The sequence below is a fragment of the Leuresthes tenuis genome, unplaced genomic scaffold (assembly GCF_036924035.1).
Source record: "Leuresthes tenuis unplaced genomic scaffold, fLeuTen1.0.hap1 SCAF_15, whole genome shotgun sequence".
In the NCBI taxonomy this organism is placed as follows: Eukaryota; Metazoa; Chordata; class Actinopteri; order Atheriniformes; family Atherinopsidae; genus Leuresthes; species Leuresthes tenuis.
Genome location: NW_027325369.1, coordinates 14,670,300 through 14,697,869, shown reverse-complemented (window position 1 = coordinate 14,697,869; position 27,570 = coordinate 14,670,300). Strand labels below are relative to the sequence as shown.

The 27,570-nt window shown below is 39.6% G+C and overlaps 1 protein-coding gene across 1 annotated transcript in view; it reads left to right on the top strand.

The window, feature by feature from the left end:
* The first annotated feature begins 2,058 nt into the window (after positions 1–2,058).
* slc8a3 (solute carrier family 8 member 3) overlaps positions 2,059–27,570 on the top strand; it is a 123,892-nt gene continuing 98,380 nt past the window's right edge. The window contains exons 1-2 of the mRNA XM_072366042.1: positions 2,059–2,814; positions 9,094–10,960. Of these exons, the coding sequence (XP_072222143.1) occupies positions 9,180–10,960 (1,781 nt within the window). The 5' untranslated portion in view covers positions 2,059–2,814; positions 9,094–9,179. The remainder of the gene's footprint in view (positions 2,815–9,093; positions 10,961–27,570) is intronic.

Sequence of the window (27,570 nt, the reverse complement as noted above, 5' to 3'; positions counted from 1 at the left end):
CATTCTCCTACTTTGCTTGGTCTCTAGGGCTTTGTCTGTCTCATGGGGAAGGGAGAATTTGATTAAACTGCATCAAGGACTTTTGGTCCATTTAAGCTCAAAAAACTGGATCCTTAAGTGGAAAAAATATATATTATTTGGTTGGTCGATACAATTGGGGATATGCTTAATCAAAATACAACCTCTCAAAAAAAGTTTGGATGTGATGTCATTTCAAAATAAAATAAATAAAACCTAAATGTTAAAATTGATACATTTTACGATTTAGATATAGATAGATAGATAGATAGATAGATAGATAGATAGATAGATAGATAGATAGATAGATAGATAGATAGATAGATAGATAGATAGATAGATAGATAGATAGATAGATAGATAGATAGATAGATAGATAGATAGATAGATAGATAGATTTTGTTGAAATCTGGCGGCTAAAAAAACCACGGCGGGATCTGGATGCAGTGTTGCCATGTCACGTGTACGATAATTATCGTATTTGTGTGATAATTTTGCCCTGTGTACGATGTATATCAATAATCCCAAAAAAAGCCTTACATTCTGTAAATGTGTGGTTGTAATCGGTTGTAATCAGCCTGTCGCAACTGTCTGTCGGATTTTTTTGTGAACCCTGAAGGCATTTCCAGTGCCATGTGACAAGTTTCAAGTCAATCGTGCTTTTCTATGTGAGCTACGAGTGACGTGCATGCGTTTGCCTTTGAAGTTCCTAACAGTATGTGGCCTTCAGGCCTCATGATTTGGCTCATTAGTTCCCATTCGTCATTGTTTACGGGGACATTTAGCCTAACGCAACTGCTGATGCAAAGCCGAGTGCCTGTTAGACGCTATTCGACACAAGACTGACTATAGCGCATCATTAGATTTGTTATTTTGGTTATGACGGGTATACGATCATTTCCCTCAAAATACGATCATTTTATGTCTCTGCTACAATAATACTACATTTCTAACCTGGAAACCCGGTATGTATCCTAGCGACAGGATGTCAATAAATTATGTGGAAAGGAAGCTCAAAGAAGGTCTTTACAGCACAATGACAAAGCAAGGCAAGTCTGACATTTGGAGAAGTTTCTCAGTTGTCCATGAATCACTTTAATAATAGCCTATAAAATTACTATTTTCTTCTGCGGGACGGGAGAAGACACAAAATCAATGCTTTTCTATTATTGTGTGGGCATAAATTCTCAAAGTTTTGCGGGAGTGGACATACACATTGGGGGAGCGGGCGGGAGTGTAACACACACGTTGCGGGTGCGGGCGGTAATGATCAGAAATTTAGCGGGAGCGGGATGAAGAAAACAGTGCCACGCAGGGCTCTACTCTGAAGTGCAGAAAATGTGGTTAATTTTGTATGTCTCTTTTACAATAAAATGTCCTTATTCTATGCAGCAACTCGTTGTAAAAGCAGTGTTTTGACGTCACATCACATATTATGAGACATCACATATTGAATTTACCATCAATCTTTAAGTCAGAGCAGAAGTCTGGTCTTGCACAAAGAATGAAAACACGTGTTTTGATGTGTTGCACACTTAAAGTTAATTCAAATGAAACTCAGTTAGACTTAAATAGTCTATAAGTGCTCATAAGATGCTAGTGAAGTTTGGGTCCTTTCTTATATCCACCTTTGCATTTATAAACCCCACCTGCATGTTTACATGAGGCCCTTTCAGTGTCTGGTGTTTGTGGCATGTTACCCAGAAAAAATTTAAAGTGAATCACTCGTCCCTCTGTTGCCTATTTTAGTCTTTCCGTTTTAACAACATCTGGTCAGTGGAGTAAACTTATGAGGTAAAACTGCAAATGAAAACTTCATTCGAATCTTTTTCCTCATTGTAGCCCTCCTAACAGTCAGTCTGAGCATCGGTGGGCTTCAGATCCGTTCTGGTGAATATTCGTAATTTCCTTTGCAGGCTGCTCTCAGCTGATGGTGACGTGGTGATCCAGTACGACATCAGTAGCTTGGTTTGAAATGGGGAGGCGGAGGGCTGAAGGGCGCAACCATTTCACACCTCTAACGCGTGAGAGTGGGACTAGTATTAACCTATGTGATTAACAGTTACACGAGGATGACGATCCATAGATGAAACTCATCCCAAGAAGCCAACGAGACTGACTCGCACGCAGCGCGCGGCTAAAAACGCCTTCAGTCAGATGCTACGCAATGTCCAGCAGACAGCCCTGGCAACTTCCAATCGATAATAATCAACAACTGAGCGCACATCTGAGGAAAAGCGGCGTTTGATAGGCAGTTGATTGCGGGGTGTCATTTCTGTGCGGAAGGCAGCAGTACCCGCAGAGATCTCCTACGTTACCGCGGCGGCGAGAGGAGTAGGAGGAGGAGGAGGAGAGAGCTGATTCACGGCTTGCAGGCGAAGGGAGAGCCGCGCGGACGGGCTCAAGAAGATTCATCTTCACCAAGGGTGCAATCTTAAAATACCCACCCCTCCTCCTCCCTCGTTGCTGACAGCTTTGCCATTCGGTCCATCCGTCAGACAGGGAGGATCTGGGGAGGAGGGCGCCAAAGGCAGGAGAGGACGAAAGGCGATCACCCCTCTGGCCGGTTTGATCCATAGTCGCCAGTTTTGAGCAGGCTAGGGACCTGCTCCTCCGTAGATGAGGACGACACAGCGGCTTTCCTGGAGGCTTTTGTTCCGAGGGGCACGTTCAAATTAAACGATCATATTGTGAGACTGTTGGCAAGCTGCTCTGCACAGCAAAACAACTAGAAAGGGGGCGGACAGGAGCTATTTCACAGCCTCTCCACATAAACTCCTCGACATACAAATCCAGGTAGGTTCTAATGAATGTTCCGCCATGAAAACTGAGGGATCAAGGACAGACATGTTTTTGTATTAACATATGTGACAGGGCAGGAATCACATGAGACGCATTTTGAGATGCAAATATCGATAAGTGATATGGGCTGGATGGGGTTCGTCACTCTGGAGCGCTTCATCCTGCACAGACTCCTTGAACCCGCCTGTCTGCTCACCATAGCTCCTCATCATCGTGCTGATACGATCCATTTCATCGGGCTGAAATGGATTCGTGATACCGTCTAAATGGGTGTGACTTTATAGTAATTGGCGTCTGTCAAGACAATTGACGGATCCCGGTTGTTACAGACTGCCGAGCTCGTCCTGTTGCTGATTGGCTGAACACCTGGATTTCCACGTTTTCACCCGTGAAGCTCGTGCTTTATTTTTCCTTGTATCTGGAGATTCTCCTGCATGGCCTGTCAGTGTTTGTAGTTCACGCTCGCAGGTCGTCACGCCTCCCATAGCCTATAAGTTATAGTGCGGGCCTATGGGTGCTCCAGCAGGGATTCCCCCTTCAGGTAGTACCGACATTGGCATGGAGGAGCGAAACGGCCTCATGATGATTAATCAGCAACAGCTGAGGTTCGCTGTGTTTATGCTGAGTCCGTGTTTACGCGGGTGTCAAATAGCCTTCTTAAACAAGACCCCCCTCCCAGATATAGGGACAGGGAAAGAGATCTGAGGGCAGAGCAGCCGCTCTCTCCTCTCAGCAACTGCCTCAGCCATAATGCTGTCTGCATCGGTCAGGACATATAGCCTAGCAGGTTGTGCACAGTGATTACTTAAAGATGCACAAAGCAGAAAAAAGAGAGAAAGAAATGCCAACTCCATAATGTAAACGTTGCAGTAAATTCGTGTCTAACTTGAAGTTAGACAGCGATTGGAGCATATCTTGGCTGTTTGTAGATGATTTCATCCATCAATTGATTTTATTTATTTATTTATTTTTTGCAGCATGAAATAATAAAGAATGCAAAAACCATTTCCCAGACGATGATATTGATATTGTGTTTTGGTCAACCAGCCGTTAAAAAAACATTGGATATAGATCAGAATACAACCTGGAGCAAGAATAAAAAGTTATTCAAATGATTCTGTACATGAGACATCATAACTCACAAAGAAGTCAAATTGAATGAGTATTCCATATCCATAAGAGCTTCAGCTGTACCGTTATGTGGTACAAGCACTGTTCTTTGAAACCTTTAAAAGAACAATTTTGCACTCTTGTGACAAAAATGTACCGTCATGTTTGTATAGTCAGCCGTTAGCCTAATGTGCAAGTTTCTGACTATGAAAGGAAGCCAGAGAACCCGGAGAAAGCCCACACAGGCATAGGTGCAACATGTAGTGTGCACACAGAAGGACCTCAGCCAAGATTCAAACCAGGAACCTCCTTGCTGTGAGGCAACAGTGCTAAACACCACCACACCACTGTAAAACCCACATCTGTCACACAAGAGTTGAAAGTCTCTGTTTGCTTATACCTTAACGTTATTAAGGTTATGAATGCTTAGTTTTCAGTGATGACCTTGTACCTTTAAAACGTGACAAAGATCCACAACCTGAAGGACAATTTCTGTGCCTTACATAGTACTTTTCTGAGAACTGTACTTTAGGGTTCAGAGATGAAACACTAATTTCTCTCTAAACATTCCAAGTGTAAGAATGAGTATTGTTCAACTTTAAATGTGATATCAATGAAATCACCAAATTTGGTGATATTATTGATAATTTTTTATATAAATTGGTATAATTGTCTTTATTTGACAATAATTATTTAGATTTTAGTCACTTCTAATTAGTCAATATTGTCTAACTTGCCTGAAATAGAGACTCTGTAGTCTGATTTCTAAACTTGTACTTTTAGAGACTAGACATACAGTATATCACCACCTCAAGTGAGCATAATCTTTTTTCCACTAAATCTGGATTCCAGGGAAATTAGATCGAAGACTTTTGCAATATCCTATAAATTACACATCACTTCCAATTTCCAAAGGAAAAAATGTTTGTATGAATGGAGTTAAAGTGTTCTCACCCTCAGCCAACCGTTTGAATAGCGTTGGAATTTAATTTGAAAACTTCATCGCTGATTGTCACCCCTAATTTAGAGATGTCACTCACAGTGTGGCTCTTGCGTTAAAGTGGACCAACTTTGTCTTTTCTGCTCATTTGCACACTTCTTGGTTGTTGCTGAACAGTCTTGCTCAAGCTCCTTTGCATTCACAACACAAGTTCCATCCCTTAAAGCAGCAGTTAGTATGCAGATTGTTTCGTGTAGCTCCTAATTTAGGGGTCATGGTTGTAATGGTGATGCATGTCGAGAAACAGGATGGTTTACTCTCCTCTGTCTCGCAGCGCCTGAATGCAATTTGAGTGGAGATAGGAAATCAATTTTCAAATATAAAATCCTTGTGAGGTCATACACCTGAAGGGCCTCAGTGCTTAACGTAATTACTGTGATAAACTTTATATTGCTACCCAAGATTATTTGCATCTCTAGAATTACTTTCTCCATTGGTCAATTTAAACTCCAGTAGTGACATTTTTTTAAATGTATTTATACACATACCAGGAATATGTTTATCTGTAAAATGGGTAGCAGAATAGTGTAAGTAATGGGTATGATTTAATATTTCATTTTGAAGCACAACTGTAAAAAAAATAAAAATTAAATTTAGAAGTCTAATGGGATAAGACAGGATGTAGTTACAAAGAAACTGACTGCTTCTGTGTTGTATGGCCTGACATCTTAAAACCCTCTCTGCCACTCTGGTAGTTTGCTTCTGGATTCTTGGGTATTTGGCTTGTGTGCAGCTTTTGTTCACCTCTGTTTATCCAGGCAAACTGAACACATTTTACTGCTTTTCATCACTCTTTCTGTTCTCCACGACACACATTAGATTTTGAGTCTCCCGGCATCTATATTATAGCTGCAAGAAATTGCAGCGGTGTGTTAAAAGCATTGGGAGTTACTGACAAGTCCTCCAGTTGACACAGCCACGGTCGTTTGTTCATACTCTTCAATATGCCCCATAAGAGCGTGCAGTAAAGTACCACCCTTACAAGCAGCAGAACAGAAATAAGACTCATATAAGCATAATACTGAAATCTTTCCTTTAATAAGCGATAAAATCCTCTTTCAGAGGTAGAAGGGAGGTTAGATGGTCTGTTACCCAGAATGCTTTTATTCTAACAACCAGCTGAAATACACGTTCAAGACATATGACAACTGTTTAGTTAGATAACATGGCAGCACTTTACTAAAATGCTTTTATGCAATAATACAACTTGGTTAGACTTAGAAAGCAAAACTACTAGGTTGGTAGCTTCAAGGATGCCATTTTTCAGTTCACATGCAGATGCTGTTATGACCACTTGAGGGCGCATATTATTGTTTATTTTGGCCTGCATGATCTTAAGGCCAGTGTGCTTGGGTCTGGGAGAAGTCATTTCAGAGTTATAGCTCAGTGAAAGGAGCTATGATCAACACTGTTTTTTCAGCAACACCTGAGAAAGGTGTCATATATAGTTTTAAACCAACAGCATACGATAACACCTAGCTCTTCTTTGAACTGTTTCCGTTCATTCTCACTGCTCTCACAAACAGCAGCAGGCAGCACATTTGAGCACAAATGCTAAAACCTAACTGCACTATATCTGTTAAGCACATCATGAAAGAGAAATAAACTAATATAGTTATGTATTTAGCAACAAAGATCTGACATACTTCTTTCTGGGATTACCAAAATCATAGTGTGGACAAACATACAGTAATTTTTGCTATGCGGGAAAAAAAAGAGTTTACTTTGATCTTACATTTCAGATTGATGTTGCTTCTTCTCTAAAATGTCACCTGACAGTTAAATAACCAGTGATTTTAATCGTTGCTGTCCCTGGGCTTTAAATCCTGTATGCCTCAATGCAGTTTCTGCACATCCAGTCCAACCAGCCACCACACAATAAAAAAGATGAGAGGAAGCTGGCAGGTCAGCTGTGCTGAATCTATTTATAAAACAGGAGGAGTCACTTCCCTCAGCCTCACGATGCTTTCAATGACTTATTTATATCCATGGTCAGTTCTACCACTTTAATAGTTGCATGGCAGTAACATACATACATTCATCTTTCATTCTTAAAAGTTTACTTTTATTTGGTTTTGCTGTGTTAGAATTTGAAATATTCCAAATAAAAGTGCAAAGTCCTTGTTTCTTCAAACACAACTTTTCTTTTATTCAGTTACAACTTAGTCACTCCATTATCTCCTCGTTGCTTTGTTTGTACTCTATGCTGTTGATTCTCACAGGGATTGCATAGCTGGCCGCGCGCCACAGAAATGGCTCTGCTGATTCAGTTAAATTCTAGTTCCTTGTCTGCAGCTTGTGCTGCCATTTACTGTCATCCCATTTTCTCTCCCCCAGATCAGTGTACTGCTCTACAGTAAACATATTTTCTTAGGAATTTTATTTAATTTTAAAAAAAGCTCCTCTGCAAAGGCTTATCTATTTGAGTGTTATCAAGGTGATGATCATGCAGAAGACACAGTAATAATGCCAGTGATGCAATTATTTGTACCTACGAACCATTAAATTCAAGTTATTAGGGATAATTTATTCCACAGTAGATTAATTGCTTTTGTCACTGCCTGCACACAAGGCATTGGCAGAAACTAGTTTATTGCAGACTGTGTTTGAACCGCTCAGGTTCTACAGACAGTATCTGTCATTTAAATTGGTAATTGGTAAAACTTCAAATATGCCACCTCCTGTTTACCTGATCCACACCTTTATACAGAATTTGCTCAGATATTTAAACTCGCTCGTCCACATTTTCCAGATATTCTATTGAGAGATAACCCCCAAAAAATTCAGCATTGCATAGTATAAAACAAGCAGTTTAATGGATACTTTTGTCCGGAGAATCTATTAAGAGTACACATGACTATGCTGCTGGCCCACAGCGGTAGCCAGGAATCAGAACATAAAAATGCACTTGCAGGAAAAAAATGTAGAAAGACTCAGAGTAGATTTAGCTCAACAAAAGCAAAGCAAAACAAGTGTTACACTAATAAAAAAACTGTAATCCCCCTTTGAATTCAGAACACAATGATTGACCTACATGGTCTGAATCTCTCAAGAGACCATTTTAACGCAAACTAAACTTCCAGCAAACCTTTGGGAGGTTCTGTTGCGGAGGCTGGAGAAAGGTCTCTGTCAACCTCCCGAACCACCAAATCATTTGGCACCAGAGAGAGCCTATTCAGTAAATCCCTTGTGCTATATCATGTGATGGTCAGCTGTTCAGTCTGCTCCCTCTGCTGCTGTCCTCAGCTGCTGGCTTCAAAAGAATAGTAAAGTCCCATAAGAGCTGAAGAGGTGCTTAAGAAGCTACACTTGAGCTTTTATGAATTTGGATAATGTCTGCATTGTTACTGTAATGCTGCTGTCTCTTGCAGAAGTGTTAAGTGTGCATTTAGGGCTCACTATATAATGCTGTGAACTGGGAATCTGTACCTTTGTTTCAGTTTGCATCTCGGTGGTGTTCTGCCTCCCTTCTGCAATTTTTTTGCCAATGCAACATTTTGGACACTGCTTAGTTTGGCAACACTGCACACCTGCTGAGTGAGCGGTTTGGTTGCAGACTGTATATTACCCCTGAGATTTCAGACAGTCACGCTCAGATTCACATTACTGGGTGCACATATCTTAATCTAAACTGAAAATAAACTATGGTGGAAAATTAGCACTTTAGCTATGATTTAGCCAAATTTTACCAATAATTCTTTTTTTGTTTACAGATCTAAAATTCTCATGAATTTCTCAGAGGCTTGGGAAAGTATTTTCCCGCCCACATTACATAGATATAACATAAAGGTCCCATGAAAGTGCTGTTTGTGAAAGGGAGGCAGATACCCACTGAAGTCCTACAGAAGGATGGTTGGATAAAAAAGAAAAATGATTTACATGCATCAGTGTGTGTGTGTTTCTCCCTGTGCAAACACATGATCTTACGCACTTGTACTAATACAATGCCTCAATCTTTGGATTTAAAACAGTGTGGAAATACCACAAGATTGGACATCCCTTTCATTATGTCATTAGATTCATAATTGAATTGATTGTTACTCAATAATGCTTTACTACAGTTTTCCTTGTCTGGCTGTTTTTTCTGACATGAAGCTAAACTCAATGATTTTTGTTATGAGGTTAAAATTTAAAATTTGTCTATTTTTTCTCTCTATGTTTAGGTGGTGATTGGAGTAAAGTACAGCCCAGTGCTGGATCTCAGAGGGACCTTTAGTGTGGTAAGGACCCTTGAGACGAAGGAGGGTGCATGGAGGGCTCAAGGCCTGTAAAACCAGGGTCGTCAGCCTGCCTCTGGTTGGGGCTGGTCTCTGTGGCTGTAGCCTTCCTTTGTTCTGAGGCTCGGACCACTCCGAGTCCTCTGGTCAGCCCTAGCAATGCCACATGCAAAGGGAACTCAAAGTGTCAAAAGGGGATCATCCTCCCCATCTGGTATCCAGAGGACCCCTCCATGGGAGACAAGATTGCTCGGGTCATTGTCTATTTTGTGGCCCTGATCTACATGTTTCTCGGCGTGTCCATCATTGCTGACCGCTTTATGGCAGCCATTGAAGTCATCACCTCCCAGGAGAGGGAAATTGTCATCAAAAGGCCCAATGGTGAAACAACCACCACCACGATCAGGGTGTGGAATGAAACAGTCTCCAACCTCACTCTCATGGCTTTGGGCTCATCTGCCCCTGAGATTCTGCTCTCTGTCATTGAGGTTTGTGGACATGAATTCAAATCTGGTGAGCTTGGGCCTGCCACGATCGTAGGCAGTGCGGCCTTTAATATGTTTGTCATTATTGGCCTTTGTGTGTCTGTCATCCCCCAAGGAGAAGTACGCAAGGTCAAACATCTCAGAGTGTTCTTTGTCACTGCAGGTTGGAGTATTTTTGCTTACATCTGGCTCTACATGATTCTGGCTGTGTTTTCTCCCAATGTAGTCCAGGTGTGGGAGGGCCTAGTCACTCTGGCCTTCTTCCCCATCTGCGTAATTCTTGCCTGGGTGGCAGACAGACGACTACTCTTCTACAAGTACATGCACAAGAAGTATCGCACTGACAAACACAGAGGCGTCATCATTGAGACAGAGACCGAACACTCAAAGGGAATTGAGATGGATGGCAAGATGGTCAACTCTCACTTCATGGATGGAGGCGTGGCCAGCAATCTGATAGGTTTGATTGAGAGCAAAGAGGTAGATGAATCCCGTCGCGACATGATTCGCATCTTAAAAGATCTGAAGCAGAAGCACCCAGAGAAAGAGTTGGATCAGCTGGTCGAGATGGCAAACTACTATGCTCTCTCGCACCAGCAAAAGAGCCGTGCCTTCTACCGTATCCAAGCTACACGGATGATGACAGGCGCTGGGAATATCCTGAAAAAACATGTTGCAGAACAGGCGAAGAGAAGTGTCAGCGTGCAGGAGGTGCATGTGGAAGAACCAGAAGAATACATGTCTCGGATTGCTTTTGAGCCTGCTGTCTACCAGTGCCTCGAGAACTGTGGTGCTGCCATCCTGACCATCACTAGAAAGGGCGGTGACATCAACAAGACAATCTACGTGGATTATAAAACGGAGGATGGCTCGGCTAACGCTGGAGCAGACTATGAGTTCACAGAGGGTACAGTGGTGTTCAAACCAGGAGAGATGATCAAGGAAATAAGCATTGGTATCATAGATGATGACATCTTTGAAGAGGATGAGCACTTTTTTGTGCGTCTCAGTAATTTACGTGTCTTGGAAACTGAAGATGAGGTACTGTCTCCCAACAGTCTCCCATACCCAAAGGCCATGCTAGGATTCCCCACTGTGGCCACTGTGACAATTCTCGATGACGATCATTCGGGCATTTTCACTTTTGAGAGCAGCTCAGTCCATGTCAGTGAGAGCATCGGTATTATGGAGGTCAAAGTTTTGAGGACTTCTGGAGCAAGGGGGACAGTCATTGTGCCTTATCGCACCTTGGAGGGACTTGCCAAAGGTGGAGGGGAGGACTTTGAAGACACCTATGGAGAACTTGAGTTCAAAAATGACGAGACCTGGTAAGACTATTCCTTTTTTATTCTATTGGTTGTGGAGCAGTTGGTTTTATTAATGAACTGTGTGCAGTTTGTGATTGGTTGGTGGCAGATTTTTTTAAACGACAAAGTTTAGTAAAAATGCATTTTGGAGTCTCAATTACATAATATTTTTTACTCTAGTTTCTGCAGCCATTGATTTGTGTGTCACTTTTGAATTGCAGTTTGAGGTGGTAAACCTGTGACGAAATAGCTGCAGTACATAATATGATCAAAGCTCCTTTCCAGCCTGCCAGAATCTCTTCTCATTCAGCATTTGCTTTTCACACAAAGATTCTGTCTTCTTCGCTTCTTGACATCTTTTAATTTAGAGCATACTTTGGTGAACTATTCATATGCCACTTCATCACTCAGTGTACTGCTTATTTTCTTGGTTAGACAGCATACTCTCTCATCTGAGCGTGCACTCCACCGTATATCCACTTGTTTTCCTGTCAGGAGATTTTTGCTGTCATCAGAGCGCTTTGGTAGCAATCCCATGTGTGTCTCTCGCAGCAGGGATTCAACAGGGATTCCACACACAACCGTGGAAACAGGAAGACCATAAGTAACCCTCCCCTTGCCTATCTAATCCCTGTTGCTTTTGTTTAGTCAATCTCTGGACTTTTGCTCTTTACCTTTTTTCATTATCTTTGTCCTGTCTGTTTAAACTGACACAAAGCAGGCGGGACGGATAGCAAAAGACTTTAAAAGAATGAATCACACTAAAGTTCAGAGGTCTGGCTTAGATTTATATAATCAGTGACAGTGTTTTAATTCAGTAGGTGGATGGTGCCATGATGAATGATGAGACAACAAGGTTTGATTCCTTCTGGGGGCAGCCATGAATTAGAAGGTTGCATTTTTTGTAGTAAGCTTCTGTGAGCAATAGTAATCTTATGTAAATTATCTTATGCAAATTGCATATGTTATGTAGCTTTGTCAGCTGTACCGTCTGTTTACAATACTGAACTACAAATACCTCTTACAACTGAGTGGGCATTTTTGGCAGTGAAAGCAGAATATTGGACTATAGTACAAAGAATGTCAGAGCCATATCTGCAATGACTCCACAACATTTTATCACAATTGCATGAAGCAGCTCTTGAAGATTTTGTGTTCAAAATTGCACTTCTTGAGAAATTCAGAATTGTTTATTTCACGGCTTCCAACTTGCATTCCACTTGCATCTCACACACTGGTCTGCAGGCACAGAATCAAAGAGACATGTATCTGCAACATCTCCTACCCTGCCAATCACGACCCTCTTGGTCTGTTGTGGCTGAGTGACAGGGTCTGTGCTCCAGCTTGAGTGCTCCCGAGGGCTGAGACAGCCCAAAAAACTGGTGACAGAGGAATGAGTGTCGGGGTGATCAGCTGCTGAGCTCTCAGGGTTTTGCTTGATTTCTGTGAGAGATGTTTTTTTTTTTTTGACCGTGCTTGAAGACTGCTGAAGGAGTTGAGGGGAGAGAGATGTGGAGAGACACTATTGTGCAGTTGTGATATTGTTGGTATTGTGAGAGAATGATGAGTCTGATCAGTGTATCATTCTGCGTACTGCATATCATTAAGTACTTGTACTCTGCTGCATGGCTCCGTTGTGAGGCCAGAACCATACACCTGTAAACTGATAAATACTAGTAATCTGTGACAATAATTAGACTGTCTTGTAAATGTCAGACCATTTCAATAAAGCGGGTAAAACTCAAGTTAAAGAGATTTTGCAGCAACTCTTGATCAGTTAAGTCAGTTTCCTCACACATTTGAGACTTAAAGAAATAAACTGATGCTTATGATATTAACAATCTGGATAAAAACAAATCTAGATTTAGTCTTTTTTTAATTTAAATTTTAAATTTCCAATGCTGTTAAAGGAATTTTTTTTTAATGTAAATTGAATGAGAAGCTAGCTCTAAAATTAACAAAAGACACTTAGCTTCCAATGCCCTTTCTGCACTAGTCGAAATTGCTTACTCCTGCAATCATCAGGTTTTTGAGTAATGCGAAATTGTTTAATCTACATTCAGTCCAGTGTCAAATGACTGCAGTCACAGTTATTTATCAGGTCCCACTTTGATTGCCATTGATGAAACACAACTCTGGTTGACTGCACATGCTCATTGTTCACTGAGGATGCTGCACTCAGGGCTACAAGAGTGGGCACAGCTCACTTTCTGTCTTTATAGAAACACATATTTACCAGTCATAACGTCTCAAATGGACTACAACAACTTGATGGTAAAAAGAGATTGATCCATTTTTCCTGACTGCACAACAGCAAACGGCTTGCTCCCACTCCTACCGTGTTCCAGTGAGAAACAACAAAGTAGTTCAATTATCTTAGAAAGTAGTCATCAGAAACTGGTCCAGCACGGCTTGTAGGATGCAGTGTAGCCTTCCCTTTGTGTTGTCGTAGTTGTAGGCTACAGGTAATGGAAAAGGATTCAATTTGCTCATTTTAATGTGTGACCTTTGCAATTGCTGGTATACAGTGTTGTGTGAATCCAGGGTGGCAGTTAGGATCATGCAACTATTAGCTAACCTAGCTTTAGGTTATATACACTCTGATATAAGTGGCACTCATCTTTTTTCTCAGCAACTGAGCGGAGGTCTTAATTTTCAGAAATCATTGGGTATTACTTTTAAGAATCTCATACTAGCCAAAATAAGAAAGTAAGTGAACAGTATATGGAAAGCATGTAAATGAAACTCGTATTTGTGTAGTCATATGGCAAACATACAGTTAACATGAGGCAACTTTTGCAGCAAGAGACAGAACAAGACATATGGTGGATATTAAAAGAATCATCTATAATTAATTTTATTTAATGTACTCAATATGAAATAATGGTAACAGTCATATGATAGCTTAAAACATACAGAACATTAGTTACTTAAGCTATTAAAACAAGGGAAATGTGTTAATACATGCTCAAGTATTAATATTCAAATCTTTGCTTCTCTCCTCAGAGGCTTCTGGATTTTTATGTGTAGAATGGCACACTGCTACCACAGAACTCCTATCAAAGCTTCCAAAATTTACACAATTACACTCAGATAGTGATGAATTTGATTTTCTGTGCATCTATTAAAATGATAAAGAGGAGCAGTAGAAGTGACAGCTTCATCCAAAAGCATACTACAAGATTCATGGGAACACGTCCATACACAAAACAAAGAGAATGAATGTGCAGAATATTCACTGAAGGTATAATTACAATAATATTTCTTACACTACCTTGAAAGCTCTCCTCAGGGTCATTTTCACACTACTGACACGAAGAAATACAGAACTGATCTGTCTGTATTGTCTAACATGAATATTTGACAATGGGAGTGTTATGCTAAGGAATTCTTAAGGTCTTGTTAACAAAGATAACTTCAAACAAACTAACTTCCCATACATTTTTGAAGGATGCATAAACACTGATCTTTAACATCTTTAACATTGTCACCACCTGCCTAATATTAAGTAGGTCCTCGTCGTGATGCCAAAATTAGTCTGACCTATCAGGGCATGGGCAAACTGATCAAGTCCTTAAATGTCTGGTACTGAGATGTTAGTTGATCCCCTGGGCCCTGTTGGTCGTGGGTTTGGATTCCAGTGGGGAGAGATGTGATGGGTTGGCACTGTCCCTTTTTGTGGTTTAAATGGTTTTAATGTTGCTGCTAATTAGTGTAACTCTGAAGATAAGATTGGGACAGCCTAACAATAACTATAGAAAAATGCCAGTTTTTGAGTTCCTTATGACACCCAGATTTACCTTTAAACTTCCTGATAGGTCGTCAACTTCTGTGTCCTTTGACTACGTGAAGATAACACAGCAACACAGCTGTAGAGTGAAAAAGCTCCATCCCTGGAGAGATGGATGTTTAACTAGGCACTGATAGATTCATAAACAAATGAGTGGAGTGCAGCACATAGACCTGAATCATGTAGAGTAATTACCACTGTGTTCATGCCTGTATGAGCATGCCTCTGCATGGGATCTGCCTCATATCTTTATATTGTTAGCATTATTATTATATATTGCTGAGGTTTTATTTTGCTCATTGTAAGAACCATGAATAAGCCCTTTACCCTGTTGTATGCTCTACCTCCTCCAACTCCCTCTCCCAAATTTTTTCCTTAATATTTCAGGAATGTGTAACTGTGACCCCTTTTGGCTACATGACTGACAGAACACATGTTTACATCGTTCCTCATCCTGCTGACTACTACGCTCTTCTCCCTGCCAGCACTTTTCAGACATCTTGGAAGGGACCCATGAGGTTTACCTTACCTCCCTGCTGCCAGCTGTCTCATACTACTAGAACCCTCTCACGCTCAGCTTATCATATTTGGTGCTTTTCCTATGTTGTTCTGTTCACTTGTTGTACATGTAACGTCTGTCTTCTTAAGAATCACTAACCTGTCCTCTTATTATTCAGAATGTATTATTGTATTTTAATCTCACCTCCAAATGCAATCACATCTGGGTCTTTTTTAGTTATTTTTTAAATGTTTTAATTTAATTGCAGATATGCTTGTTATGACAGGGGAATGTAAAGAGATCTAAACAAATCTTTATTGAATAATGTCACAGCTTAAAAAAAAAAAATCCAGTATGAATGAAAGATTTATATAAAAGAACCGCAATATCAGCTAATAGATATGCCATGTGCACATTTGTTCCTCTCATTTGGGGGAATGCAATTAAGCTAAAGTTTATTCATGACACAATTTAGTTCAGGATGTGTCTCCCCCTTTGTGTTTGTGTGTGAATCTTAGAGGAATCATATATTCAGGCTCCCTGATTTTTTTCAAGGTCGCTTCAGGCAAATAGAATTAGGATGGAGATAAGACCACATTTTGGTCCATTTGTCTGTCAAAACATTTAACTGCAATGTTGTAGTACTTAAAACTGGCAGCCAAACAAAAATAGTGTATGATCCCAATACTCAATATTGCAATTTAAAAGTGATCTGTATTTATATCTAAATTGAATGCATTCTTTCTTTGCCCAGAACCTCTCAAGCTTTAAGGAATTCTGACAGGTAGTTTTTTTTTAATAAGTTACTGACAAATTAATGGTACTGCAAATAATATCTTGGCCTCTTGCCTTGGCAAAGAAATAAAATGCTTAAGTAATTCTGCAACATACTTATTGAATGAATCCTTCTTTACCTTTAAGTGTTCCACTGTTCCTTTTGGCAAAATATAAGGCTGAAAACTAAGTGACGGTGGAGTTGGACAAATCAAAGCATCCAGGAAGCATGAAGCTTCAGTTCAGTCTATTTCTGTGTCGCCATCCAGACAGTTTCCATAGGGACAGCTTTTTTCAGTCTCACTGAAAATTTCTTCTTTGAATTATACGACTGAAAAGAGATGTTGCTGTGAGTCTTTCGATTGCTGTGGTTGGCTGGACTACTGTTGCAACCTTGTAACTTTCCCTCCAGTGCACCCATCAGGTCAACATATTTACCCCTTAAGCTTTAGGCTTGACTGCTTTGAAGGGTGGGAAAGATTAATGTGCCCAGTGTGTTCGGCTGCGACCAGATCCTTGCAAATCTAATGACATCTACATCAGCCTCAGATTTGCTTTGCAGTCAGTATTAGTATTGAGAGGAAAATGTTAACTCTCTGTGAAATATATAGAGCTGTGTTTGCCCTATATTCTGATTTAAACCTGAAAGCTACTCTAATTCAAAAGCACTGAATCTGAGCTTCTCGAGCAAAACATAACAAAACACAGATCCATGTAAAACATGCCCTACATGCACTGCAAAGAGTGTTGCTTACAGCCAACGTGATCATCTGCAGCCTGAAACCTGAGTGTAGAGTGCAATCAGATATGTTTCTTTAATTAGATTCAGCAAGTTTTGGAGTAGACTCTGATGCTGCCCTCAATCAAATCTAATGTAAATACGACCTGCCGGCTGGGAAAATGTTTCATGCCGGCCTCCTCGAGGTGACAAGTAAGATGCAGTATTTTTTTGTATTGGCTGTGACTTCTACAGCTTGATGCCAGGAAGTATGGAGGTATTTCAGCACAAACGATAAATGCGTGATGATGAAAACGTTCATAGTGAACACATAAAGGGACATTAAACCGATTTCACAAAGGCTGTTCTGTTCACTTGTTGTGGAGAGCACTACTTGCGAAAACAGCTCTGTAATCAGTATGATATCGTCTGCATGTTGCGAGGAAGAGATTTAGATTGTATTTTGTGCATCTGTGTAATGTATTTTGAAGTAAGGACAGAATAAGTCAGAATTTACCATTAACAATCTGTTGAGTGATTCCTTGATCTATTCATTAGTTGTTTTATTGTGTATAGTAATGTGAAAAAGATAATATACCCCTTTAATTTCTGAGGCTTTACATATCAGGAAATAATACAAAACCACCTGGTCCTTAACAGGTCCTAAAATGAGTTGAATACAACTTGAGATAAGCATCAGCACATGACATTACTACTCCAAATTGTTTGTAAATGATCCCCCACCCCACCCAAACTAAAACCTATTTATTAGAAAGTGACTTAACAGACAAATGAAATTGCTGCAGATCATTTTTGTTTTTAGCAAAAACATCTTAAGCAGTACATTTTTCATCTCTGATATGGTTTGTACTTAAGTTCAATGCCCTTCTTTGTATATAAGTTTGAACATGAAATAGACAGTCTAGTTACATTCGATGTGGGTCACTACTCCCATTTCATCCCCTGCTTGCCAGGGCAACAGTCTGGTGCCAGTGGAGGTGCCCTTCCTGCACATGCACCTACCTCCAGCATCTGCATATGCTGATAAAGGTCAGTCCTGGTCCACAGCATCTTCCCCCATGTGCAGGGCAGCAGTATTAAGACTAGAAATCAATATGGCTCACGGTGAGGGGAGCTAAGATTGCAAAATGCTGCAGGAGATGAGAGGAGCTGTTGGTTTCCTGTTGTCATCTTATTTTGTCCTTGAAACAATAGCAGAGAAGCATATTAAAATATCAGATGTGTTTGCAAATTTTTCCAGTGATTTGAATGTGTATTTTTTTTCTTGTGGCACTTTATGTCTGGACAGGATACAAGATGCTTCAGTGAACAACCCTGAAGGCAGGTGAGGGTCAGTAAAGCTTAATGAATGAATTCAACTGACGTTCTTTTCTTTTTTTTTGATTATCAAACTCTTTTTAACCTTTTTCACATATGGCGGTGCCATCTTTGGTGCAACACCAGTCAGATTTTACAGTATGTTATAACAGATGTAATAAATGTGTAAATGCAGAGATCCCATTTAAAAAAAAAAGAAGACAACAATATTATATTTTCTCATTTTATTAAGAGTTTTTCAGGATCCAGCATGACCATTTTGTCCTTTACACTGGCTTGTAGCTTGTAGCTTCAACAGAACAGCTTAAGATCAGGTATTTTGGTGGGCTTCCTAGCATGAACTGCTTGCTTCAGGTCCCTCCACAAATTCCTTTTTGGTTTAAAAGGTCAAGACTTTTACTTGGCCATTTCAAAGTATTAACTTTCATTTTCCCTTGTTGTTGACATGCTACATGAGTCATTTTCTCCCAATGTTGTGTTGATAGGCAGTTGTTGGTAATTTGCTGGTATAATTAATTATTAATTCTTTCAATCAATGAAATTAATGAAATAATAATGTCCATGTGATCTTCAGCAAACTGCATATGAGAGCAGACGTAAAGCACATGACTGTTGTTTAGTGTTCTCCTCACAGTGGACAGAGCGGTAGCTGCCTAAAAGTTACCCTGTTTCCTTTGTGACCTTGCATACTATTCCACTTATTGATAATGGAGCAAACTTTGTCAATTATTCTTGTGGCGGTGACAGTGGACTTGGATTTCCTCCAGCCCTACTCAATCTGTCCGACTGTGGATTGGTGCTGTCCAACTGTTAAGAGATGGTTTTGTAGTCTTTCCCAGCCTGATGATACAGTTCCATGGTAGAAACCCTCAGCCATGGCCTACTGCATTCTGTGTTTCTCATGATATATCCCAATATAGACATGCTCACAGAAAAAAAACAAAACTTGATTGTCATTGGAGGGCCTATTTGAATGTCTTGTTTTGTCAGACCAACAACACTGAGTGATATCTAATTGATTATCATTATAAGACAGACAAGCCGTCACCTATGGCCATAAGCTGTTGGTAGTGGAGGAGGTCAGTCAGTTGGGAGGGGCTCGTAGTAGAGGAATGTCTTGGTGTTCCCCCCGGAAGCTGGAACAGATGGTTGGTCTGAGAGAGGTCTAGGGATCTCTACCTAGAATGTTGCCTCCCCATTTTTATAAGACAGGAATGGAACATCCTTCCATCTAAGAAACTGGAGGCATAACATTAGATTTCAAGAGAAAACAGATCACAGTACAGTATTTTTTTGCATATATAAAATGATATTGCTTGCAGCTCATTTGAAAAATATACTTTTCCTTATACATCACCATCCATTTCCTATACCCACTTAATCCGTCAGTCAGGATGTGGGATGGCTGGAGCCTATTTCTAGAGTTACCAATTAACCTAACATGCATGTTTTTGGACAGTGGGGGGAAGTACCCAGAGAGAACCCACACATACATGGGGAGAACATGCAAACTCCAAACAGAAGGGCCCTGGGTGGAGCTCAAACCTGGAACTCTCTTGCTGTGAGACAACAGTGCTAACCACCACACCACCGTGCAGCCCCATTCCTCATTAATTCTTTGGACCGGTTAATCAGTGATAATATCATTTTGAAATTATTGTAGATGTTTTCTTTTCATGTTAAGTTCATCAATGCTCATGTGGTCTCGTCATTCAGGAAATGCATAACCTTTGCAAACCCAGGAAAAAGCCTTAGCTGAAATGACAGATTAATGTAATGTCAGGAAGCTCCTTTTTTTGTATACTTTTTTATTCGATTATAAGATTTGGTGACTTGACAAAAGTTGGTTTCGAAGTCATAGAACAAGTCAGTGGCTCCATGCTTTGTTCAGCTGTAAATCATAAGAAGGGACTTGCTGTTTGATGCTTTCTTTTCTCTCTTTGATTATAAGGCTTGTAGCAGCCTTTTCTTCACAGCCGTCCATCCCTGCGGTTGGGGAGTTCATTCTTTCGAAAAACCCAGAAAAGATATTCGCTGTGATCTCACTCCAGTTTCACTGTGTAGACTCTCCACAGTCCCAGAGCTACCCCTCTTGTCCCTCTCTATTCGTGTCAGGCTGGACCAGCATGCTCTGCAAACAGCTCAGGGGACCTCCTTTAGGGGGAACTCGCTTTTATTCCCTGGGTGCTGCAGCAGAAAATGCGCCAGAATGCATCAGTAGTTCCTTGTTACTCTTTCTGCATTTCACCCCCACCCTTCATCCTTTTCTCCATGCCTTCTCTTTCTTCTCCTCCTCTGCTGTCCTTTCTCATTTTCCTGTTGGTGCAGCAGCTCCATGGTGTAAAAGCAGGCATGACCTCAGCATCAGCTGTTTTTAAAAAAAAAAAAGCTTTATTTGTGCTAAATCAAGGCGATCCTTTGCACTTTGTAGAGCTAGAAGGATGTCTGCTGGGATATTTGAGACTCTTTATTTGCACTGTGACGTTTTTTTCTAGTTTTACTATTGGCTATGATTCTTGTTAAGTATTCTTTTAGTTAAAACAAGAAACTGCATATATGGACACTGCCTCACGATGCAGAACCAAATAAAGCCAATTGCACCATAATGAAACTGAGCTACTGTGAATCCATGTTATTCTTATTGTCTGCTCATTCTCAATACTTATTACAGTTTACAGTAATCTATTATTTTTAGCTTTTGCTCATTTGCATTTGTTGTTCTTCTTTATTGTAGCTACATTTGTTGCATCATTTACTGGAATTGGCGTGTGGTTGCAGAAACACACCAGTTTTGCTGTACACTGTGCTATGAAATTAACATTCTTATTTTTTTCTTATGTACCATACTTGAAAAAAAAAATAGACAGTAAAATCTTACTTCCTTGCATATGTTAATTATCTATTTGACTGTCAGACTAGCGCTATAGATGCCTCCCTTAAAAAATTATGTTAAGTTTTAATTATAATTAACCAAATTTTCTCTAAAAAGTAAGGATTATTTTAACCAGTAATAATGATAGTAACCGTAACTGTTTAAATTAAATTAAATTAAATTTATCATGTTAACCAATTAATAACCCAATGATGTTTCAGTTTATATATGGCCCAAACATTTTCTGTGTCCAACAAATTCAGATGTAAATAAATGTTTTCAGTTTCAGGGCAAAGTCAATGCAGCACAACCAGGACACACCAGATAAATATCGGTGTGCCCCCTACTTGTAATATCGGTTGATGATATCCTATTTATCTACAAGATAATTATTGGATGATAGTGGTGTGGTGTTAGCCCATTATATACCCTTACATAAAGAACTTATTAAATCATATTAGTTTTTCACATTTTTTGTAACTTATACTGGGTCAACATTTTGGATTAAAGTGTTTCTTACATGTTCATGCAGGAGTAGATAAGGAGGGGGAAATTATAAGGATAAAATAAATAAACTTGTGTATTTCCATGACACAGTCCTCCTGAACAAGAACCCCCCCAACTCCTCACTTCACTACCCTCAGGGAAAATAGTCTCTCCCAAGGTAAGCCAATGCCTCGAGGACAGAGTTGAAGACAGACTGCATGCTCGACACATTTTGGATGCTTGTGTGTGTGTGTGTGTACTACTTCTCTTGGATGCATCAATGAGAGGGAAGGAGAGGAAATGGATGTTGAATTTTTCCAAATTCTTGCTGTTGTCTCTCAAGAGGCAGGTTTATTCAGCAATATGTTCTCGGCTCCAGGGGAAGGGTTACGCTCAGTGTTTGCAGTGCCCGCCTGGATGATCGCATTCACCTCAAACTCCAAACAGAGAGTGCAAATGTAGGGTCCTTTGTGCAGAACAGACCATACCCCTTAATAGTGGTAATAGCGCAGAAATCTGTACACATCAGGTAGAATGCCATCTGATAACTCCAAGGCTCAAGACAGTACAATACAAATCACGACTTGACAAGCTAGAAGATGTAAGCACAGGCAACAGGCTGGCTTAAAGAAACTAGTAATCTCATGAACCCACATGAAGATGTGCAACAAAAAAATGTGCAACATCAGGTCATCTTCTCTGACATCTCATCTTTTTATCAGGATATTTTGAGAGACCTCTGCGACTTTTTTTTTATTGCAAAAACCTTTTTATATTTGTCCATTTCTCTTTTAATAAATCACCACTGGAGTTTATGTTCTCATCTGTGGAGTTCCTCTTTTGATTCATGCGTTTTCTCGACCTTAATCAAAACCACCTAAATATACTTTATCTGGTTTACCTACAACATATTTTAGACATGTTGCTTTTAATGTGCTTTGGTGAATGCAGGATCACATTCCACAGCATATGAATCATCAGTATCTACAGGTACATAAAGTGTGTGTTCCCCTATCTGCTGTTCTTCTTGACTTGTGATCTTTTAGTCATTTGTCTACCATCTACCATTTTTAAAGTCACAGCTCTTTTGAGATGTTGTTGTCTTCTTACTTTGTTGTTTGTGCTTGCTGGGTTTTACCTTACCACTGGGGTTTGTATTTCTTTCCCCTCTCTTGTACTCTTTTTTTTTATCTATCATGCAGATCACAAGAATCCGAAACGGTTCTTATGTTCACAAGCACCAGGCTAGAGTCAAATATATTAAAAATTGTAGGTGACTTTTCAGACTTAAAACCATTGCTTATTTTTAATCAAAATAATCTACATAACTTTGCAAATAGATTGTGACAGTTAAAATTTCTGTACTAAATGTGTAGATTTACCTCGTAGTTCACAGAACTATATGTTCATATGTATGTTTGCTACTTTTTGTGCTACTGGAAATTGAAATAACTTCACAGTGGATCACATGTACTCTGCCATTATCGATAAACCTCACACTTCACAAGACCTAGTTCAAAGTTCAGTTTGCATTGATTAAAACATAACAAGTTAATGTTCATAATTCACCATTTGAAATTCTGAGCTAAGTTCACAGTCCCAAAATAAACTCCTTCACATTTAATTTTTCACGTTTTTTATGACCTTGGAGTGCCATACATGGTTCATATTGTTATGGAGTGCTATGATTTACTGGAACATGGGCCACATGGCCATCTAATTACATTCATGGACATCTTTGCATTGTTCTGTTTTTTCCAAACCATCAAGATACTCAACATCAAACTGTGATTTATAAAAAGCTTTTATACTGCATAACATACTTTATTTGATCATTTACTCATTCATTCAATATCATTTCATATTTAGAAAATAACCAGACAAATTTTATATGCATAGAAAAAGCTAAGAAACAGCTGTATAAAAATATCTGGTCTTAGAGTGCAACAGCAGATGAAATCCTACTTAGTGGCAGTGCATGACACAGGAAAGGACAGTTGGTGCACAGCACAGCTGTCTGCACCAAGGCCAAAACAAAAGTGAATTTTATATAACAGTTCTCCTTCAATGAGCTGGACACCCATCTCTTTTTTTTACTTTAGAATGTTACTTTAGGATTCAGTTGCAATTTCCTTGTGCTTTCAGTTATTGTTTTGTCGCTGTTTGTAATGTAGAAATACACAAAACTATAGTTTAAAACATCATGGCTTACAGTAAAATCAAAATATTCTTTCTCTGGATTACTGGCTGCTGAGTCCTTCTGCCTCAGCTAAACACACAAAGCATGCTGGACATATGAACCAGATGTTGTATGGAAGTATTTTACCTTGAAATCGTGCAACATAGCATGGCAAAAATACAAGATCTGTGTTCTTTGGCACAAATACAAAGTGTTCTGCTTTGTGATTAATACGCATTCTTCCTTGAGATTGGATTAAAATGTTACATTACAGTCTCATTTCCAAAAATGTTAGGTAAAGCAATGTGTAAAAAAAAAGATGGAGAAGGGGCCTGTTTGTGTACTACTCCATTCTATCACCTCTTCTTTTAACAACCCTGTACCTGAACTGACAAGACCGGTTATTGATCATGCAGTAAGTATTTTCAATGGGTGACAGATCCGGACAGTAAGCAGGCTGGTTTAGCATACAGACTTTTTCACTGTACAACCACGCTGCTGTAATATATACAGAATATAATTTGACATTGTCATACTGAAATAAGGCGCTCACTGACAGATGTTATCTCAATATCAGTATATGTTCTTTCGAAACCTACATGCTCAGCAGTTTTAGCATCCTAAAGCCTGATAGCTTTGATTTAAAGTTGCACACTTTATGTTTTGGTTCACCGTCTACACTCACAGTCATCAGTTTAGTTACCTGTCATGCCACAAAAGTGGATGGACAATTGTAGGAGCTAGCCAATTTGACAACTTATAAAGTTAATCATTAACTGGTCAGACACTTGACCACGAATGACTGCTAATTCATAGCAGTATATGCTAATGTGCTGTCAGATGCTTGCAGATTCATCATAACAACTTTGTAAAGGATATTGTACAATTAACACATTGTGAAAGAATAATCGGCTACAGAGAAAAAAAGCAAATGTAATGAAAAGTTTACCATTCAATGGGGTTTGTTTCTCATCTGTTGTTTAACAGTTAGCAATGCCAGATTCTGCTACCTGTTTTGCACATTGTCAATACAATAATTTTGACAAAGAACCTTGCATGTTTGCCACATATATGTTAAAAGGCCAAATATGTCAGAAGCTCAGTAATGGAAGTGGATGGTGGGTAGGAGAGCAATAGAAAATCAGTTTGGCAAGCAAGCATGCCTGTGCTGCGCCTCTGGGGTCCAGAGATGGGTAAAGCTGTCATGTTGAGGGAGCTTTTGACGGATGAAGAGGTTACGCTTTTGGGACCACAGCTTTGCCAAGGACTGCGGGACCTCTTTCTCTTTACAACACTCAATCTAATCCCTTTTACTATCCCCTCTTTTATTTCTCTCTCATTTTCTTCTTTTCATATTTCTCTGTCCTTTAATGTGTTGGGAGCCCTTGGTCCTGGCTCACTTATGTTCTTTCACCCCCTACTTGCATTTTTTGTGTTTGTTTCATCTTCCCAAGACTATTTCCCAGCAACTCTTCACGGATATTTGTACTTGTTTCTATCTTCTTTCTTTCCTCATTCTCTTATTTCAGCCTTTAGTTATTTTCTTAATTTATTGTCACCCTTCCGAATTACATTTTCATTATTTAAATTTGTATGTGCTGTCCCCTCATTTTAAATGCTGGCCTAATTCTGTCTCAACCTGTAATTGTGCTTTGTACTGAGAGCTGTTCAGACCAGTGTCCCTCAGAGTGTCATGGTCATGGATGAAGTTATATTATTTATTATGTGTTATGAATTTGACCTATGGGTCTAAGGCCACGATGGGTAACTACTTAGATGTCTAAAGCAGAATTAAGATGCAACTTATTATCTTTTATTTTTCCAAATAATCAATTTGATAAAACACTGTAAGATGCTCATCTCAAATTTCATCCTACCAAGGTGACAGTTGCTTGCAATGTCTTACCAGATATTCTATTATGATAGACATTTTCAAACATATATACAGTATATTACATACAGTACTAATCTAAAGTTCTGACTGGGACCATATACTGTCCATAACTGAATTCTGTTGATAAAGTGAAGAACTCTTTTCTTTACCCTTGCACAGTTGCTGAAGGGACCATTATAATTTGAAAATCTAGTACGCTTTGTGGACACAGAGAAGACCTTTAAATGGATTCTCATGGGAACCTTGTTGGGCCCACTGTACGATCCTGGGCACTTTAGTACCTAACAACATGCCATCAAGTTCAGGTATAACCAAAGAGACAGCTGCATTCATAATCACAGCACAAACAGATTTTCAGTGGGAAATGGACTGTGAAGGTTGCACCTTGAATCAGATTCTGTTTTGGATATTTAAAGTTACAATGACAAGGTGCAGCAAATGTGAGAGGGTAAGCAAGGGTTGAAATCTCTCTGGATCTTGTTGACAAATGACAATAAATTGGAATGTGAATTGGACAGGCTGACCGATGCAGTGTGAACATTTTACTTAACCATTGTGGTAAAGCAAAAGCTGGGCTGAAAGCGAAGTTCTGGATTTACTGGTCCATACCTTACCCATGATCATTGGTTATAAACTGTAACCAGAAGAATACATGTGGCTGGAATGCGTCTCACCCTTAGAGACTGAGAGATTACTTTTTTCATTTGAAAGGTTTTCAGTAATATTCAGCTGGGATGAGACACAAGTGTAGCCGAGAACTCACCTGAGGCATCACCTGTCTCATCTAGCTTGCATAAAACTTGGGCAAACTGAAATGTTTAGCTGGGAAGAGGCGCATCTGGAATACCCTGCTTAGTCTGCTGCCACTTTGACCCAACTTTGAATAATCAGAAGATACTGGGTGGATAAATGTGAAAATTTAGATTATTCTTTTTAAGTTGGGTTGTGTGATTTACTTATTAGCAGTCATTGTCTTATCTGCAGTAGACATTCTCAGTGGATTTATCATGAGAATCAGAACGTCAGAACGATGGGTGAGTCAAGAGAAGAGCACGTCTTAAACGAGTAGAACCTCAAATGTTGTGGTGTGAACATATACAATATAGCAATCACTCAAACCATTATGAAAGTTTTGAGATTTAGATAGATTTTGATGGTGAAAATTCACTCTTCTCTTGTCCCTATTCTGAGTAGCTGTTAGCTTAACTCATCAGAATGAATGCCTAGTTCTCCAAACTCAGAGCACTCAAACGTCTGTTTACTTCAGTTAAGACACTGACTGTTCTTCACACAACCTTATTCTAAAAAGAACACAATATCCCTTTCACAGCTTTTAATTCATACAATTTAGTATGGGTAATATAGATTTTTTAATCAAGGATTTAAGATTTAAATCTTAAATTTAATCAAACCACTTCTACTCACTTTCTTAGTTCTGCTCTTGAAGTGTGAAACTTAAAAACAAAGTAATCCTGACATGAGATTTGTCAGAATATAGTGCAGGGTGTTGTCAGCTGTGTGTTAGGCAGTTATGGATACTATATGCCAGATGTGTGTTAAATTAAATAAGAGGCATGTTATTTCGGGATGTGAGCTCCAAAAAATTAATTTGCCTTGCTGCAACAATCCTGGCATCTGTTCATGTTAGATTTCTTCCAACTCTGTGTGGCAGCTTTTTAACATGCCACCAACTGAAGCAGCAATGGGACAGCGAAGAGAAGGTGGTGGTGAAATGAAACATGCAGGGAGCCAGAGGAGATGGAGACAGATAAAGAGAGAGGAAGATACAGCATGAGAGGAAACAGGGTGCAGGAAGATAATGATGGAGACATGAAATGGAAGGCAGAGAAAGAGAGTGTGTTTGAGGACAGGGAGAAAAACAGCACCTGAGGCAGACAGAAGGAGATGAGAGGAAGAGACAGAGAGATGAAGTGGGGACGGAGAGGGTGATGAAAACGTGTGGAAGAGAGAATAAAATGAGAGAGAAAATTAGAGCTGAGCCCCAGATTTCTTTGCAGAATGTTGGCATATTTGATGAGGCTTGACCAGGTGGAGGGAAGAGGAGAAGGTGGATAAAGAAG